The sequence below is a fragment of the Triturus cristatus genome, chromosome 7, assembly GCF_964204655.1.
Source record: "Triturus cristatus chromosome 7, aTriCri1.1, whole genome shotgun sequence".
Classification (NCBI taxonomy): Eukaryota; Metazoa; Chordata; class Amphibia; order Caudata; family Salamandridae; genus Triturus; species Triturus cristatus.
The window spans coordinates 147,725,033-147,744,258 of NC_140590.1; the positions used below are offsets into that span (position 1 = coordinate 147,725,033).

The window sequence follows — 19,226 nt, forward strand, 5'->3', positions numbered from 1 at the left end:
GTCCCTGCACAATATATTGGGGGGCACCCAAGTACAGGGAGTTACAGTAGTCCAGTCTGCTCAGATTCACGCTCTGGACCACTAAGGACCTGGTCTCGCTTGGAAGTAGCGGGAGAATTTGACGAAGAGCTCTCATCAGGTAGATACAGGTGCTGATTGTTTTGTTGGCCTGAGATTGCATCTGAAGGTTCTCGTCCATCATGACCCCCAGATTGCGAACTGTTTTTGCTGCAGCTATGGGGGCGTCCTCTGGCCTAAGCCTGAACTCGCCCATAAGATGTTTGGACATTTTTGCTGCACAGCAGTGCAATAGCTCAGTTTTCCCAGCATTCAGCTGTAACGAATTGGCCTTCAACCAGTCTGAGACCTGCCCCATACATGCCTGGAAAGAGCTCAAGGAGACTGCGTGCTCTCCCTCAGTGGAGAACAGCAGTTGAATATCATCCGCATAGTTGACCACTTCAATTCCATAAGATTTTATTATGGGGATCAAGGGCCCTAAGTAGACATTGAAAAGAATCGGACTAATTGCCGAGCCCTGGGGTACTCCATGGCATACCGGGGACCAAGGGGAGACAAACGGCGTCAAGGTGACTGCCTGTTGTCAGTCAGCCAGATAAGACTGTAGCCATTTCAGGGCACGGCTTGTCACCCCCAAACCTTCCAGTCTTGCCAGCAGTACCGCATGACTAACCGTGTCGAATGCGGCCGACATACTCAGCAGCACCAGTACTGAGGAACTCCCGCTGTCGGCTCGCATTCGAAGTTTATCCAACACGGTTGTTAAAGCGGTTTCCATCCCATGCCCTGGCCGAAATCCAAACTGATCCCTATCCAGAAGATGATTTTCTTCCATATAGCTTGACGGGGATTTACTAACCATCTTTTCCAGAATTTTGACCGGAAACGGCAGGAGGGATATGGGGCGGAAATTAGCCGGCATTGATGGATCTAAGGAAGTTTTTTTCAGTAAGGGGGTGACTATCGCCTGCTTCCAGCAGATTGGTACCACTCCTTCATTCAGGGATTGGCAGCAAATTTGCCACAGACCCGGGAATAGGTCAGGGCCATACTCCTTCCAGATCTTGTGTGAGAGGGGATCGAGGGGCGACCCGGACGATATCTCCCGAGCTATGTTGTTAAAAGAGTCCTCCGTGGGGGGTTGAAAATATTTTAGAGAAGTGTCCCTCCTGATGTCTTCATTAATCAGAGGAATTTCGATTGCATTCTGATCAAACCCACCCATGATTTTAGTGACTTTATCGATGAAAAAAGTGGCGACTTCATTGCACATATTTTTTGTGATGGCTGGACTCTGTTAGCCAAACACCCGGGGTTACTGAGATCCCTTACAATGTTAAAGAGAGCCTTAGACCCATTGGAAGCCTGCAGAATGGAACCGGCATAGAATTGCAATTTGGCCTCCCTGATAGCCTGCTTGTATTGAGTTTGTTTTAATTTTAGAGCTTTCTTATCTATTTCTAGGTACGACCTGCGCCAGCTTCTTTCAGCCTGTCGGTGAGCTAAGCGCAGCGCTTTCAGCTCCTCACTGAACCAGGGGGCCGAAGGTGTTCTGCTCATCCTGAGCTTTTTTCTTGGGACACAACCCTCCAGCACTTTATTAATGGAGTTACTATATCTATTATAGTTTTCCTCAGGCGCCTCCTCTGCGTTAAACAAATTTTGTCTAGGAAAAAGAGGGGCTATGCCCTTTTTAGAGAGTTTCGCCCAATCTCTCCCCCACCGGAAGGTAGTTTGAATTTTTCACGCCGACTTGTCACCTGGTATAGTCCTCCTAAATTGTATTAAAAAGTGGTCAGTCTAGCTTAGCGGTAATATGCTGAGTACCTCTGTTTCAGACTGTTTAGCAAAAACGAGGTTGAGCATATCTCCTCCCTTGTGAGTAGGTTTTTGAATAAGCTGGTGAAGGCCGCAGTTCTCACAGGTATGACTCAGGGCTTGCAGATGATTCCCTAAACTCCCTGTCTCCCAGAGATTAAAGTCGCCTAAGAACAACAGTCTAGAATGCGTTGATGCTAAGGCGACAATAGTATCCAGTAGGGCCTGATGGTTGGAGTCCAGGCCCGGGGGCCTATAGCAGACCAGGCCAGTCAGCATTCTCCCCTTACACTTCTGTAAGGTAAAGCCCAGGATTTCATATCCTGCTATATCTTTAATCTGTAATGGGGCACAGTCCCACTTCTCCTTAAAAATTATCCCTACCCCTCCTCCTCTCCCCGTCAGGCGTGGCTTCTGAAGGATCTTATAGCCATCTGGGCATGCAAATCCCAGCACCACCGAGGAGTCTGGGTTTACCCAGGTTTCTGTTATAAACAGTAAATCAAGATCCAGGTCTTCCAGCAGGTCACTAATCTCTTGATGGTGCTTTATCAGTGACCTGCTGTTAATCAGACCACAAGTCAAGGCCTGCTGATATTCCCCCCGCTGCCTGTTGCCAATGGTGAGTAGAGAATCTCTAGAGTAAGAAATTCTACCTAAGCAGGTTTGAACAGCATTACTGGCGCTAGGCGCGGACGGGCGCAGACAGGCTTGCCTCTGGCGCGCCTCCGGTGCGCCATCGGCGCGCCCGCTGCGTGCGCGCGCTGCGCGCTTCCATTCCCCTTTTTAAATAGGATCAGCCACTAGAGCGCTGAAAAAAATGGCGCCCGGTGGATGGCCTTGATTCAATGACGTTTCGCTAATAGCGATGTGATTAAGTTTTAAGGTGCATGTAAGTGGGCTGAACACAGTATAGCCAATTTTAAAAGAACTCCAACATTCAACTAATAAAAGCGGAATAGCAGCAATAAAAGGTAAAATACCGCACTTGTGCCTCTCGGCAGAGCGTTCTACAACAGCAGGTTAGTATGTTACGTGTCGATGCCAGATGAAATTCTACACCAGGGGCTGAGCATCTAGAGCTTTTCGTGAATTCCCTCCATGAATATGTGAACATAATGACTGGTGTGTATGATGAAGGGATTTATTATGCATCTATCAATCAATCTGGCTCTTGTAAAGTGCGACTACTCACCCCTTAGGGTCTCAAGGTGCTGGGGGGAGAGGGGAACTGCACTTCAGTCAAAGAGCCCGGTTTTGAGGTACTTCCTAAAATGTGTCAGTGATGGTGAATGCCTGAGATGTACTTCTATATTGCGTCATTCATTGATAATTCTTTTGTATGACTACAACATAAGTTCCATTGTGCATCAGTTCTTTAAGTCCCTAAGTCTCACACATCTTTTTTCTGAATTGATCTAATTCGGACAGCATGTCATTCATAACTGTGTTTTTCATTACAGTATCTGGCCTCTTCAGGGCTGGGCCTGCTGCAACTAGTGTTAATCGTTTACAGTCGCCTGTTCTCGTGGACACGAAGGAAACTGCCCTTTATGATGAAATAGGTTTACTGATGTGTCATGTCCTGTGCACAGGAATTCAGTATGGGAGATGAATTGCTTGTTAATATATTAATGTGTAAATCTTCAAAGTTCAAAAAATGTATTTTGTGTAATTCTTTCACCATTAGTGTTTCCCTAGTGATGGGCAACCTAGGTGGTTTACCTGCCCATGTCGGTTTAACTAGCAAATTTTAACCCAGGGAGGAGCCGGAGGAGCGGGACTACGTGGAGGTCTACGGAGTTGGGAACAAACTCCGTGGAACTCCACTCTGCTCCGCTCTGCCACCCGCCTATTAAAAAATTATTAATACTTTATTAAAACCACAAAAAAGAAACACTTACCTGTACTGGCGGCATCCCCCGGCTGCCCTCCTCCTCTTCCTCGCCATCTCGTACTCGTACTTGCATGCGCAGTTTTCGCAAGCTGATTGCCCCAAGTAGGAGACGGCGTGGAAGAGGAGGAGGGCAGCCGGGGACGCAGGCAGTACAGGTAAGTGTTTATTTTTGGGGTTTTAATAAAGTAATATACATTTTTTATTAGACAGGGTGGAGGCTGGGGCTGGCCAACTCCGCAATGGAGTAGGAATTTGCCCTATGCTCCACGTTCTACGCGGAACGCGGAGTAGGCAAATCTCCGCACACTCCACTGGCAGAGCACAATTGTGGCCCGAGGTTAGCAAATATTGGAGTTGATCAAAGAAGGCGTGTACGCTGGACTTCACCTTTTATGAATTCAGCTGATCCTTTTCCCACCCTTATCAAGGGCGAAGTTTAGCAACTTTGGAGGCAAAGTGTTAATTTCCCCACCGCTAGTGTGAACACCTACATTATATGGCATTATTATGCAAATATCAGACACATGAGCAAAGTATATGGTCTTATGTCTAGATACCCTGGCTAATGGTATCATTCTCACAATGACTCTGATAGACCCCCATTATACAATGTACAACATCCCATTACAGGCATGCATGTCATAATCATGAAAAGCACATAGACATAATAAATGCCACACCATGTATCCATGCATTGTCCACAGTCTTGCAATCTATACAATATAAAACAACTACCCTTAAAAGTCCAAAACGATTGCTTTTACCAATATTTGCCTTGTTATATGGAATCTCGCCATTTTGCACATTTGCTGACAAAATATCCAGAGTAAGGCTTGAGAGTGTCAATACAAGCAAAGTCAATATGCTTAAGAAATGTTTTGTTTTGCAGGGACAGAGTCCTTATCAAAACGTGGACAATGTTTATGCGGCCCTTGACGGCACCCAGGCCGCATCTGAGTATGAAGATATTCGAAGGAATGATATACGTGAAGAACCTTACACAGATGATTGACTGTCACGGTTGACTCAGTGGATGCTTTGGGAAGTTCTGAAGTTGCTGAAATCTGTGTTCTCATCTCACACGAGTGATTATGAGATTTGTTACATTTTTGTTTTCTCCTGATTGATCATAAACCCTTGGGCAACATGAGTTTCCCTTGATTCAATCATGTCCCTCATTAAAGGTTTATCAAGAATCGTAATTGCCATGCTCTCGCCCCATGAGTTATAATTACACGTCCCATGCTCACCCTAGTGCTCCACGTCTGCACCCGTGCAATTCCTGGACAACTTTGCCCTGAAGCAAGGCATCTCCTGAGTCTTTAGTCTCATTACAAGTACGGATAGAGATGCTTTTGTGACCAGTGCAATCCTAGAGAAACAAGAAAGGAAGTCATATCCCAGAAAATAATTATTTTTCATTTGTCACACACATTTCTATGGTTTACATTTTAACCTGAGGTACCTTTTTCTGGTAGGCACGCCTAAGTATACAATCTAGTAGATGAATAAAGTGCCTGGTACTGTTATAGAGTTTCTGACTGTTCAAACAGCGTTCCTGCAGAATGCATACCAAAAACTTTTGACTTGATAAAAGGGGCAATTTTGACTTGATAAAAGGGGCATTAATATGAGACGATGAGCCCTATTTTGGGTCTGACTTTAATGGCGTTTAGTACAAATCATGCCCTAGCTATTATGGTCAGCGTTTTGAAATGTCTTTGAGTTGAATGTGGTTGTGTTGTTTCTTCTCATTGCTCTATTACATTTAGAATTTATTATTGCTGTGAAATGTTGTTGGACTGTGTGACCATACCGGACAGAAAAAATGCATGCACAGTGCGCCACTCTAAATAAAACATGGGTTCCTGTCATGATGGGGTTTGCTGGCTCAGCACAGACCCAAGCGCCTGTTTCGCCTAGGCATCGCATGCGCTGCATGTGCTGTCACTTTGAGCCATGCTGCATCTGAAATATGGGCTTGAAGCACCTCCCATGTTTTCTATTGGCTCCTGTTCATGCCTTTTGTAATTGGTTGCTTCTGATTCGTGAATATAGTTAATTCGTACTGCCTTTTGCTGTTTTGGACCTTCCGAGCAGACTGCCCCTGTTAAGCGTGTTTTTTTTTTTTTTTTTTAAATGTACGTTCATTTGTGGCACTATTTTTTTTTTGTTGCCTCTAGAGCTCACTCCTGCCTGGGCAGCAGAGAGCACCATAGGAGGCTGCAAGGAAGAACCAGCAGTTTTTCCAGCAAGCTATGTGTAATCGGATGCAACAATAGGCGTTTCATATTTTGAAATACAAGCACGGTCTACGAGAAATGTTTGTAGGACATGCGATTGATACTCATTACTTCTGTCGATGTATAGCTTTTCTAAATATTTGCTTCCGCGTTTTCAAGATTTCCTCCACTTTCAAGTTTTTCTCTGACTCTAAGCATGTGTTGGTAAAAGAAATGTGCTATTTCGGTTCTATGTCTGCATGTCTCTCATCCCCAAAGAAGGCACACTAGCGTGGGTGCAACTTTGTCACTGCTGCTTGTTTTCTACTCAGGTGAAGGAGTGGAATGACAGAAATGGAGGGTACTCGACCACTGAGCAGAGCAACTGAAATGCACACTAGACACATGTAGTACAGGGGCATGAGAAGGCGCAGGGTCGTGCCTTGCACACAGTAGCATATGTAGCTGTAGCCATGTTAGGGGCAGGCCACGCTTCACAGGGTTATTTTTTATCAGAGAAGGTAATATGAAACAATTAAAGTTTTGCCTCTCACTCACAGGTACCGTGAGCCCCACCCATACCATGCACACTTGTAGTACTAGCTTTGTTGTAGGGGTTACACATGCGTGCACTCGCAGTGTTTTTGTTTGCCTTACCACTGTCCACAGCCAGTTAGTATTCTCTCGGGTTCGGAGATCCTAGGGGCATATCAACAAGAAAATGCCAAAAATTGTATCGCCGGCGAAGTCCTCTGTTTATCGCTGCCATAGTGACGTATTAACAATGAGCCGCTAGCCAGCGATAACAATCAGTTCCGGCGCTTAGTGATGGCGATAAAATCTAAGCGCCGGCGATAAAAAAACGCACGCTAAGCCGCGAAAAGTAGAGATAAGCTATTTAACTAAAAAATTAGCCTGAAAAATGACAACAGGCCTGCATTTTGCATGCAGCAAGCGGGAAAATGCACTATAAAAGGCCCCCAAGCTGGAGAAAAAAAAGAAAAAGAAAATGGAAACCAGTGAACAGAGAGCAGAGCAGACCGGAGACATGGAGGAAGCAGGACCAAGCGCAGAGACCGCAGCGAACCCCACAGCCAGCCAGGAGGAGCAGGGAGAGAGCCAGGGGAAGGAAAAGAGGAGGAGGAACCCCAGGTTCAGCCACCAAGAGAATCGGGTCCTGTATAGCCTGGTGGCTGAACACCAGCAGGAGCTCTTCATAATGAAGACAGTGCCATTGTCCAGAAAGAAACGTATCTGGGAGGAGATCACAGCTAAGGTCAATGCTGTGGGAGAGAGGAAGAGGAGGATCGTGGAGGAGGTTAAAAAATGCTGGAACGACAGCAAGAAAAACACCAAGGAGAAGATGGCCGCCAACCGGAGGGCAGCCATGGCCACCTGAGGTGGTGGCCCCGCGCCGCAGCTGGAGCTGGATGACCAGGAGGAACTGGTGGCGCAAGTCATCACAGAGGAGACGGTGGTTGGAGTGCCGGGTCGGGACACCGCTGCAGGTCAACAGACACAACCACAGGGTGAGTACAAACTATGGAGTGGGTGGACGGGGGTGGATGGCCACAATGGTACACATGTATAATAAATAGCATTGCATACCCACAATTACTGTGGTTCAGGTCCCAGATAGCTCTGTGTATGGTGGCATGGACACACATAAACCTTGCTACACACACTTTGACGGACACACTGACATCCAAATGTGCACTGAAACCTCAGAAAAATGCAGGCTACCTACATCATCAGACCACAAAATAAGTGCCACATCACGTAGAGACACACAATGCTCACAAAATGCACACCTTGCAACATCACAACCTATATCCAAATCATATCCACAAGGCCGCAACTCCCATATGGCAAAATGAGTATGCAGTGTGAATGTGACTTATCACGTGCACGTGTAAGCATGCCAACAGCAAGAACAGCACACCTGCAAAATAGCACATGTGGCTGACTTGAGTGCAAGGATGTGCATGGCCAACAAGGGTGACTTGGAGGGCCACACACAACCTTGCACATGAGCCAGACACATGTGCAATGTTGCAGCTGTGCCGAGCCTGTTGCTGTCATGCGTACTTTTGAACGTGACCAGTCACATTTACACTGCAGACTCATTTTGCCACATGGGAGTTGCCGACTGCAGAAGAAGATTTGGATAAGTGTGGTGATGGGGCAAGGGGGACATGGTGACAACCGCATGTCTGTACTACAAAAGTGCCCCCTTGCCTGTACATGCAATGCAGCACTGTGTACATCAAGATGAGAAAGTAGAGTCACTCCGCATACCGACAACACATGCAATGTCACAACAAAAAGATGGATCATGGGGCATATAACCAAGGACAGCGTTAAAATAATAGCTGCTTGAGCGGCAGAAAACTGCCACTAAAGTGGCGAAAATGGCCCTGAAAAAATGCATTGGCGAATTCAAATACAAGCCCATGGTCACACCAGAACATGGACTTCTATAAGAATTCCCATGGGCATATTATCAAGGCCATGATCCCCACCTAAGCAGCAGTTCTCTGCTGCTCAAGTGCTGATAATCTGTCATGTTGTCTCTGATAATTTTGCCCTTAGTTGTGTGCTCACCATTGCAAAATGCAATGTGTGGCGCACCATGAAAGCCATTCAGTCATCCCAAGGCAACTCACCTGCATGCACACATATCCCTGTCCATAATACACAACACCCTCTCCCGCCCCATGTCAACGCATTGCATGTACAATTTTCACTTGCTAAATTTTAAAATCCTCAAGTCTGCGTAAGCTCGATCTTCAGATCTAAGCATTGTGCAAACCTAGGGACATATTACCAAGATCAGCGTAAAAATCCTTGCTGCCTTAGCGGCTGCAAACTGCCTTAAAGTGGCGGCAATGGGCTTGATAATATGCCCCTTGGAATTCCCAGAGAAGGCCATGTTCACACCAGAACATGGACTCCCTTGGGAATTCACAAGGGCCGATCATCAAGCACAACACCGCCGCTATAGTGGCTGTAACCTGCCTCTAAAGCCACAATAATATTAAGGCTGATCCTGATAATATGGCCCCTAGTTCATCTCCACTCACTATGGTGTTCCTTTTTCTGCGCATAGGATCCTTGGCTTGTTACAATGACATGTCTCCTCTACTACCATCAATCTGAAGAACCATGTAAAAAGGGACATACCAAACAAATAACAACACAGGCCATATAAACCAACATCACCAGCACTAATCCATACGAAAGTCTATTTCACAATCCCTCAAGGCATGTCACTACCCATGTTGCTCTGTACTCCTTGATAGCCTTACCAGTGCATAATCTGTGGTAATCTGTGTTATCCAGAAGCTAAACACCACAAACACAATACACAGGCTTCCGCTTGAGATTCACCCATCATGCATGTCTACAATGGTGTGGAAAGGTCACATCTGCGCGCCATAAATGCACTAGCCTGGTACCAGCTCACCTGGCTCAGTGTTGACATTGCACTCGCTGTCTTATCCACAAATGGGGAAAATAAATGGTCCCATGCCATAGCCGCAACAAGTGATCCCTTGCCCACTGTACCCTTGACCAGTAGTAGCCTAACTATCCAATCACACTCTGCACATTTAGTGAACTGGCACTCCCATTGATTGAAACTCGTGGCCCCACTTGCCTTCCAGTGCATTGGAATATCCCCTCATGGCCAATAATAATACCCTATCCATTAACTTGCGGCAAGCACATGTTGAGACGTGTGTGGGAAGCAATGTAGGATACAAGCCCCCTACGACAGATCAACCTCCGTGGCTGTCAACACCTTCAATACTGTCATCAGTATGGTCCAATAAGTTGCCTAAACTGGTCACACCCAAATCATGAGAGGAAAGTCTGCCCCCTCTCCCTCGACCCTTGTGCATGCCTATGAGTCAGTGTAGAAACATGCATTGACTTTTTGCCGGCGTGAGGTAAGGCAATGGAAAACATCTTAAATAAGCCTTTGGAAGCGGGTGTGCCTGCTGCCCCTCCATGCCTACTCCACAATCTCTGCACACGCCCTTTCTGGGATCTCTCGAACGACATCTACCTCCCATTGCAATTAAGAATGTCCAAAGGGGTCAGCTCCACGAGACCCATGTGCATGTACAGGCATGTGACTGACTTAAACTTTACAGCGCTGTCAATATGTATTGTCACCCTAAAGTAGGCTTAGGTCATGCTTGTTCCCCTTTACAATGCGCACAAATATCCGCTGTGATCACTGCATGGAGTATGTAGTCCCCCCCCCTTTAAAAATCTAACCGCTCATGCAGAGTCTAGAATGTTTGCGCCTGCTATGATGCACAATACAGCCCACCACTGCCACACACACTCCACATGTGGTACAAAATCTGTGTGTAATGGGTGTGGACACTCTCTGCTCAGATAGCAACACAACTTGTCATACATGCTGCACCATACTCTGAAAGGGTAATCCCAAAGAAGTGCAGGAAGCAAGATTAAACATGACAGACGCAATGCACACAACACAAATTGCAAGGAGCCAAAGCAACTTAGAGGCACATGTGTCCCACACAGTGCAGCATTGTAGAAAAAACACTGCACATATAATCAAGGAAGTTCTGAAAAGTATTTCCACTTCTGCGGCCTGAAACAGACACCAAAGTGGTGATAATGTGCCTGATAACATGCAGCAGAGAATTCTAATCAAAGGCCATGTTCACACCAGAACATGTGCTTATCCTGAAATTATATGTGGCACATTTCCAAGGACATCTTAGCTACTTGTAGCGAAAGTCTCCTGCTGCTAAAGCGCAGATAACAACATGGACCTCCATGATAACATGTCCCCAAGTAGGCTCACATTGCCAATGTGCCAATAGTGGGCACTCATCACACATCAACAATAGCACACGAAACACATGCACATGTGCAAGCCCCTGCAAAACTGCAACTCCTTGAGCCACCCTGATAAGGCATGTGACAGGGCATGATGGATAGCATTAAACCTGGGCAAAGCACTACGCTACGCTCGCGTAGTTTGCGAAGTTCGCGCTACTTCGCACTACGTGAACTGCACGTAGCACAGTGCGAACACGCGTAGCGTAGTGTTGCGTAGTGCTGCGGTCATTTTTTGCTTGCTCGCGGTCCTCAACGTCAAGTTGGCGACCGCGAGCAAGCAAAATGACATCCCGGCGAGACTTTTTCCTTGTTCGCGATCAGCAACATCAAGTTGGCGATCGCGAGCATGGAAAATAAACCTCCCTCAATCACATCCAACGCTCCCTGGATGACATTGCTGGGGTCCTGATCCGGAGAGTGGACACACTGTCCCGGCAGGATAGCTCCAGCAGTGTCTCTGCTGCATTATCCCGACTGGCAGGGGTAATGGAGTCCAGGGAGCGGAGGGAGCTCCAACAGCTAGCTGCCACGGCTCAACACCAGCGCAATCTGGAACAGATATGGCAGGCCATGCTTCTCCACATGACAGCTTTACCTCCCCACGGTCTTGTGACATCTGCTGCTTGCGCATCCCCATCCTCAGCTCCACACCCTGATGTGTCTGTGCCTCACAGTGCTGCTCCCACCATACCACCGCCCACATGTGAGACACATGACACATCATCGGACGAAGCGGAGGATGAAACTGCCACCATGGTGATGCGCAAGTCCAGCTAGCAGTGATGTACAAAGGCCTGTCGGTTTGTACACAACATCTCACTGTCCTTCCTCTCCCACTGTCTGCCGACGTCCATCAACACCCAGCGTGGACCCACACATTGACCCACAGCAGATCTCCTCTTGTTCATTGACACTGGCACTGCTAAATCCGCCTCCTCCCCTGGCTCTGTCGCACGCAATGGACTGCCAATCCTATGTCCTATGGTCAAGTTCTGCTCCATGCAAAACCACTTTTTCATGTAAATAAATGCACTTTAATCACACAGGTGTGTGTGTCCATGAACAATCAAGTTATTAACTTGGGTAATAAGTAAGGGGCAGTGAATTCCCAAGAAGGTCCAGCAAGGCTAAATCAAGCAATGTACATGTGTGACCTGACACGGATAGGCAGTGAGATGGCTGTGTATGTGCAAAAGCAATCTAGACAATTTTACTATGACAACATCTTTAAAGTGCACCACTAACCCCTGTGTGTCTCAAGGAGTGGGGGTGGGTGGGAGTCTGCCACTGCTTGCAAAACCCATTATTGAGGACTCACAGTAATGTCAGCATGTGCTGTGCCTGCTGCAGGAGGGTGGGGAGAGTGTCCCAGTTGTTTGTGTTGAGGTGGCATTCTGAACTCCTGCCGGAGTTAGCTGTCCAGATGCAGGGGACTGTGGCGATTGCAATATCAGCGTAGCGGACCTGCTGGATTGGGGTGCAGAAGCTGAGTTGTCTGTTGAGATATGCATGTCCGGAGTTGTGGAGTGGCTTGTGTGCGTGGTTCTTGTGCGTGGAGGTGAGACACTTGTTGGCGGTGAGCCAGTGCAGGTCTCACAGGTGGGGTGTGATGTGCTGTCTTCAAGGGATGTTGAGGACCAGGCGTGCAGAGGCATCATAAATGCGTCTAAGTCGTTATTAGAGTTTGGTCGAGGCTCCTGCATAGAGGATGTTACTGTATTCCAACTTGCTGCTGCAGAGTGCCTGTGTGACTGTACTCCATGTCTTGGTGGTAATCCACCTGTTGAACTTGAAAAGCATCTGGAGGGTGATGAAGCAGGAGGACGAGATGATGTTTTCCTGCTTTGGCATGGAGAGAGTAGACTTGATGTTGAACCCCATGGTGCATGCGTGGGTGGTTGTTGCTGGATCTGTTCGCAGGGCTAACGCACACCAGGAGGTGCAACATGCGTGGGGGTGGATTTGAGGATGAGCATTTCTGTCTTGTCTGATGTTTATCTCCTGTTGGCAGTTCTTCATCCACTCAGCAACGTCTTACAGTCCTACATGTTGTATGGTTGTGGAAGTGAGGGTGGCCATGGTGAGGGAGAAGATCAGCTGGCTGTTGTTCTCGTAGGAGATGATATTGAGGTTTGGCAGTTGGGTAACATGTGCAAGTGGTGACATGTACATTTAGAACAATGTTGTGTGATGGATGAGCCCTGGGGTAATCCGCAGAAGATTACTGTGAGCAGGAAGGGTGGAGGAGGGCGGACTGGGTTTTGCCATAGAGGAAGGAGTTTGTCCAGTCATGAGCCTTGTATCGGATCTCATTGTCGTGTATGCGTGTGCATAGTGTTTAGTGCAAGACAGTTTTGAAGTCAAATCACAGCTACTGGTCAATGAGTGCTGCTCTTTCACTGTTGTCCATCTGTGGCATTATGTCATTGGCGGTTGAGATGTGTCCAGTTTGCTGCAGGAGTTGCCGCTGATGCGCAAATGGGACAGATCATGGATGCTGTTCCCATAGAGTTTGTGGGTCAGTTGTCTGTTGATGGACCTCACACGAATGGCAGCAGGGAGATGGGACGGAAGCAAATGTCGGTCCTTGGGTTCAGTCATTTGTGTGTGGAGTATGGGGTTGATGTTGGCGTGCTTCCAGCTCCACGTCAATGTTGAATGTACGAGGGAGATGTTGATGCTCATCTCGATATGGGGTGCAATGGTGGGCCTGGCTTTAGAGCAGATGTGGTGTGGGCATGTGCCTGAGGTAGATCCGTAGTGGATGTAGTACCAGATGTGCATTGTGTTTGTGTTGTGTACGTTGGTCCAGGAGAGCAGGGGGTTGCCGTGTCTGGGATCCGTGGTGATGGAGGCCTCAGTGCTGGTCGTGGCAGTTGTGGCATTGTACCTGTCGTTGATGGCTGCACCCTTGTGATGGAAAAAAGTATCTAAGGAGTTGCACAGGTCTTGCAAAGGTGGGATGGTGTTGTTGTTGGAGCTGGTTTAGGAGAGTTCTTTCACTAGGTTGAAGAGCACTTGGCTGGTGTGTGCGTTGTTGGCAATGCGGTCTTTGAAGGAGGGCCAATTGCGTATCTGTGGAGTTGATGGTGTCTTTCTTCACTATCTCATGGCAGGGCAGCATTGATGCCTGGTGTTCTGTATTGAACCAGCTGGCTCACTTGCTGGTGTGTCTGTTGGCGTGTGTCTTAATCTTGGCGAGTGTGTTTGCGCAGTTGCCTGTCCCTTGTCTGACGTTCTGGGTGCTGGAGTGAGTGTGGGTGGTTGTGCCCCAGGCAAGGTTGATGGTTAGCTGTGCTTCTGTGACTGTGCTCCAGCAGTGCCAGTGGATCTGTAGGGTGTGGGTGCGCGTGGTGTCTTCATGGAAAGCAAATTTGCTGCGTTGATAGTTGTTCGAGTGGAGGTTGGCTGGGTGGTTGGAGTGTACGTGGGACCTTGCAGATATGTGGTGGGTGGGTGTTGTGCCAACTTGTATGAGCCTGAGGGTGGCCAGGGTGGCGGTCAGGGTGGTGGATACAGTGCCGTCAATGGACACGAGGTGGAAGTTCAGCCCAACGTGAAGGATGTAGTCTGTGGATTTGAGGGTGTGTGTACCGACAAAGTTGGTGATGGAGATGTAGAACTGTGTTCGGGGTCTGGAGGCTATGTCGACGCGGGTTACTCTGAGGGTGGTTTTTGAATTTTTGTGGATCTGGATGTGCATGTGTCTTGTGTTGATGAGGATGTTGCTGTGGTTATTTCAGACTCTGCGAGTTTTCATGTTGACGATGTCAATTCATAGTCCTACTCTGCTGGGGCGGTACCTATGTTTGATCTTGTAGCTGCACAGGATGGCTATGGCGAGGGAGTGTTCTGAGGCGGGGTACAATTAGGTCACTGTCATGGAGACCATGTCTGGGGAGGTAGAGTTGAGTAGGTCCCAGAGTTCCCTTTGTGTGTTGGCATCTGTGGCATCTGTTGGGGACAATGCATCTGAGGTAGTTTGCTTACAACAGAGTGGTTGGATTTCCAGAGTCAATGATGGTGACAATGCAGTACCGGCTGTAGATGTGTCCTTGTGTGAGTACTGTGCTGTTGATGAAGCTGGTGTGTGATCGTCCTATGTTGAGGGCATTGAGTGTGCTAGCATCGTAGTGGCAACTTGTGTAGTTGTGTTATGGGACCCAGGATATTCCTGCACTTTGCGCGGACCCGGCGTGGAGGTATGAAAGTGGAAGGGGAGTTTGGAGGATCAGCCTGGCATGGGGGTGTTACAAAAGTGCGTTTAGCTGTGCGGCTCAGCAGGGGAAACTGTGGCGGGAAGGGAGAGCGGAGGTGGTTTGAAAAACACGTGTCCAAATACAGGCTAAGAAATGTAAAAGAGCAATACAACTAAACCCATCAGAAGGGGGCACAGTGTTTCAAAATAAATGACACTTGCAATGACGGCAAAGATAAGACAACCTGGAATCAGAGAATGAAGAAGGCCCACAGGGTGCCCAACAAGATTACACGGCCAAAATTGCAATGACAACATTGAAATGATGGCACAACTAACAGTATCCAAAATCTGGTCACACTACATATATGACGTGTGTGATAAATTAGTATCTTTCATGCATGGGATTCACCCACTTGTTGAGGAACTGCTGAATGGACTTTGAGTGAGTGTGCCCTGGACTCCTGCCAATCAGGTGCCCAGGGCCTATGTTCCTTCTCGAACCACTAATATTCACAATTGTCAAACCATGGAAAACTAACCTACAATCCACGTCTGGTTGGGAGGCTGCCTAGGCTGCCACACATCAGACATATTGCTGGACCCCAGGGTGCACAGCCCCCGCTCCCCTGGGCCTGCAATAATGCACATGCTGGGCGGGGTGCTAGGTCTCCTCCCCCAGGATGGCCAGGGTGAACCTTCAAAGGCATGCAGACTCAGTGAGCTTCTACAGGCCACGGGCTGTACCCAGCAAACTATTCTGACACCCACTCTTGCGGGAAGACTGGCCGGAAACACATAATAAGTACAGGGTATGTTCCAGCCTGCCCACACCAACCCTCAGCTGGGGCAGGCGAGGTGAAGGCCATCTCCGTGCGCTCTTCATCTTGAATATGAGAAGCCCCGCACAATCAGGACTAGACTGCTGGGCCACTCCCACAGGTGAGTGGCAGGATATTGTGTGTATCCACCCCAGGGCAGGGACACATTGGTCCCTGCCCTGTACCTACCTGTAACGCAAAGAAACATAGTATTTACAGGCACCCTGAAGCTTCCTTTGCCTGATTTAGAAAAAGAAAGGAAGAGCAAGATGAAATTAACTACCGTGCAGCTGCTAAGAATACAAAGACACCAACTTCTTTTGCCCCAGCCCTACCGGCCTGTTGGCCCTTGAAACTGTTCCTGCCACAGCCCAGACCCACTTGTGGCCAGCAACATCACAAACCCCTGCGTACCTGGCTACCTTGTGACTCTAATCATATGGGAGGCCCATGAGCAGTAGCTCTGGCCAAAGCAAGTTTCCAACCCCTGGCATCATCACGGAACCGCAAAGCATGCACACCCTGCACTGGACAAGCCTGGCCTGTGTTGGAGTGGACAAAGACCACGATGACGTCCCCTCGCCAACTGCGAGCCCAAATCTGGCCACCAAGGTCTCACCACAACGCTCATTACAATGCCTGCAGCCTCCGAACCAAGGACCCCCCCGGCCACAATCAACAGAGGGTAAGATTTATCCTGACCAAGTCCCCCAGCACCCGGCGGCCCCCTATGCCAGACTATGGGGGTCATACCCACCCTCAAAATACCCAATTTAACTCACAAAGTGGTGGGGGCACATGAACAAACTGCAAACCCGAGCTTGCAGCCTTGGTTTGCCCAGAAGCTTCCCATTGCAATTCATTGAGCGCACAAAGGGTCAAAGGCACCCTCCACCCACCTGCCCGAGTGGCCCTGGCAGTGTAACTTCTACTCCTAACTACTTCCCACATTTGCCCTGAGCAACTGACCAGGACCCCATCTCCCACAGCTGTGTGGCCTGCTAGTTAGCAGCCAGCAACCAAGGACCTCCTGCCTCCCATGGGATAACATCGTGCAACACTCACTCTGCCCCCGTCTGACACAGTCGCACAGAGGGTGTACCAACTGTACAAACCTGAGCCTGGGGGAACCTTGAGTCTGTGCACAGAACCCTAACTCTGCCAGTCGAGTACTTACCAAACAGCCGATAAACAAAATTTATTCCATAGGGTAACATTGATTGGTTTTATAAGAAAGTCCTTGTAAGTGTTGAGATCCTCAAAATTACAAGTTTTGCTTGAAAAGAAACAACTAACAGAAATTGAAAAACAACTGCTATTAGGAGAGATCCCAATGCTGGATCTTGTTGCCCAGCACTGACCCTGAAAACCACTCACAACCGTACTTACCAATCACACTATTTACTTCCCTAGGAAATCATTGCCAGTGACTCTGTCTAATTTCTTCTTAGGGTCAAGTTTAGTACTTGCTAATTATTTGCGGAAAATCACAACAGCAACTACAATGGATATACTCACATGTTTCCAAGACCTTGCACAGGACTGAATATAGGATCCAGGCCATGACTTACAAAAGTAATCCTGGAAGTAATCATTAACAAATCACTTCAAACTCACATTGAGCTCAATGTATTATTGTGTTTGAAATTGTGTTGCCTATTGCAACAACTTGTAACTATTAACTACCAAAGTCAATGGCACATTGCCAAAGTATGTAACTAAGGCCTCGCAATCTGAGTAAGTATCTGTTGATACCTATTGTTGGTTATAAAATAAAACAGACATATATTTTCATATAAAAAAAAGTGGCCTTGAGTTCAGTTATTAAGTGTGTGAGACCACCTGCTGACTGAGTGTGTACAACTAAGGATTTGTACTGTCCTCTGATCCTGCCTTACTGCTTGACCAAGGTAACACTTCATAGAGTAAGGTCATATCTAACTTTAAACTCTGCACAGACTCTGGTGACTGTGGACTCTGTGCACACCGTACCTATTTTGAAATGGCATATACCTAGCCACTTTCTAACAAGATGCATCTGTGACAACATGTACAAGTCTGTTGCAGGACAGAAGTAGTGTCACAAAGAATGATAGCAAAGCATACTCTCCCTGCATATAGCCAAACACGGGGCGTGTTTGCCAAAGATTGTTGTGATATAGCACATTGCATGTCACATCTCTAGGTGTTCACAACAGATTCACATTGCTGAGGAGACCCAAGGGCACAGGTCTAACCTACATATATGGAACTACAAACTAGGCCACACTGAAGTTGAGTCCACAATACTTACTGATTCCAAAGTGCATTGCGTCAGCTAGCTCCTACCTGTGCAAAACCTATGCAATAGCTACTTCTGAACACTGCCATGAAGTGCACACATATCGGCCAATGTGCCCACGGATGTCATGTGAACTGCACTCTGCATATAGTCTTGATCAGTGAAAGATTACAAGGGTGTCATCATATTTAACATGAACCACAACCGCAAGCTGCAGGACATCTCAAATGCAACCACAGGACTGATCATCACACTGCCAGGACCCTGGCACACCTCCCACCACCTGCGCACATTCCACTGTCTCCACATCACAGCTCGAGTTACATTCAAAATGTGCACCCAGGATCACATAGCCATCCACAATACTGGGCAAACATACCTTAACATCCAACTCTATTTCCATGGCACATCAAAGGACCCGACGATCCAAGCAGCTGGCCCATGCCATGTTCCCCGCCCCAGAAGGACCTGATTGTGAGTCTGCTCCTTTTCCTAACTTGCAGATATGGCCTGTGGCACACTTACGCTACACCTCTGACAGGCAACGTTGGTCTCCATCTCCAAGCACTAACTCTGAACATTGCTCTTCCACAGACACACCCCTGGATATACTTCAACATGCATACACCGCCATGCCCCTGCAACCCTTCCTGCAGAGTATTAGCTCACATTAGGCATGTGTGTTTTGGGAAGTTTGACACCAGGGATGTCCATTCCTATGTTGTATTTCCAGTGGCACAGTTACTCAACGCAGTCATTGCAACGCCAATCGTCACTCCACCTTGCACACTGCATGGCGCACATCATTAATGTGTATATTTCTAGACTATCCCAACACCTTCCATACTGTTGGAAGAGTGTGTAATGCAAATCCAAGGTCAAGGACATCATGCGCAAGTATTTATTTCACTTTGCATGGCATTAACCACGTTGTTACAGTATCACGGTCTTGGGACAGCATTAAAACATCTTGGGGCATATGTGTCAAGCAATTTGTCATTCGCAAACGCTGACCTTTGCAAGAAAACAGCTTTTGTGAAGACAAAATCTCTAAACTGGATGTATGAGCCTTTTTTCCATTGCA

The 19,226-nt window shown here is 47.7% G+C and overlaps 1 protein-coding gene across 7 annotated transcripts in view; it reads left to right on the forward strand.

Annotated features, from left to right (window-relative positions):
* The window catches only part of LOC146809067 (sialoadhesin-like), a 514,967-nt gene extending 509,189 nt beyond the window's left edge, over positions 1 to 5,778 (forward strand). For 4 of the 7 annotated variants that reach the window (XM_085614289.1, XM_085614287.1, XM_085614286.1 and 1 more), the window contains one exon: positions 4,626 to 5,750. In XM_085614289.1, coding sequence (XP_085470415.1) covers positions 4,626 to 4,748 — 123 coding nt within the window. In that variant the 3' untranslated portion in view covers positions 4,749 to 5,750. Of the gene's footprint in view, positions 1 to 4,625 lie in introns of all 7 variants that reach the window. The other 3 variants (XM_085614291.1, XM_085614290.1, XM_085614285.1) reach the window with 3 other exon arrangements.
* Positions 5,779 to 19,226: the final 13,448 nt, after the last annotated feature.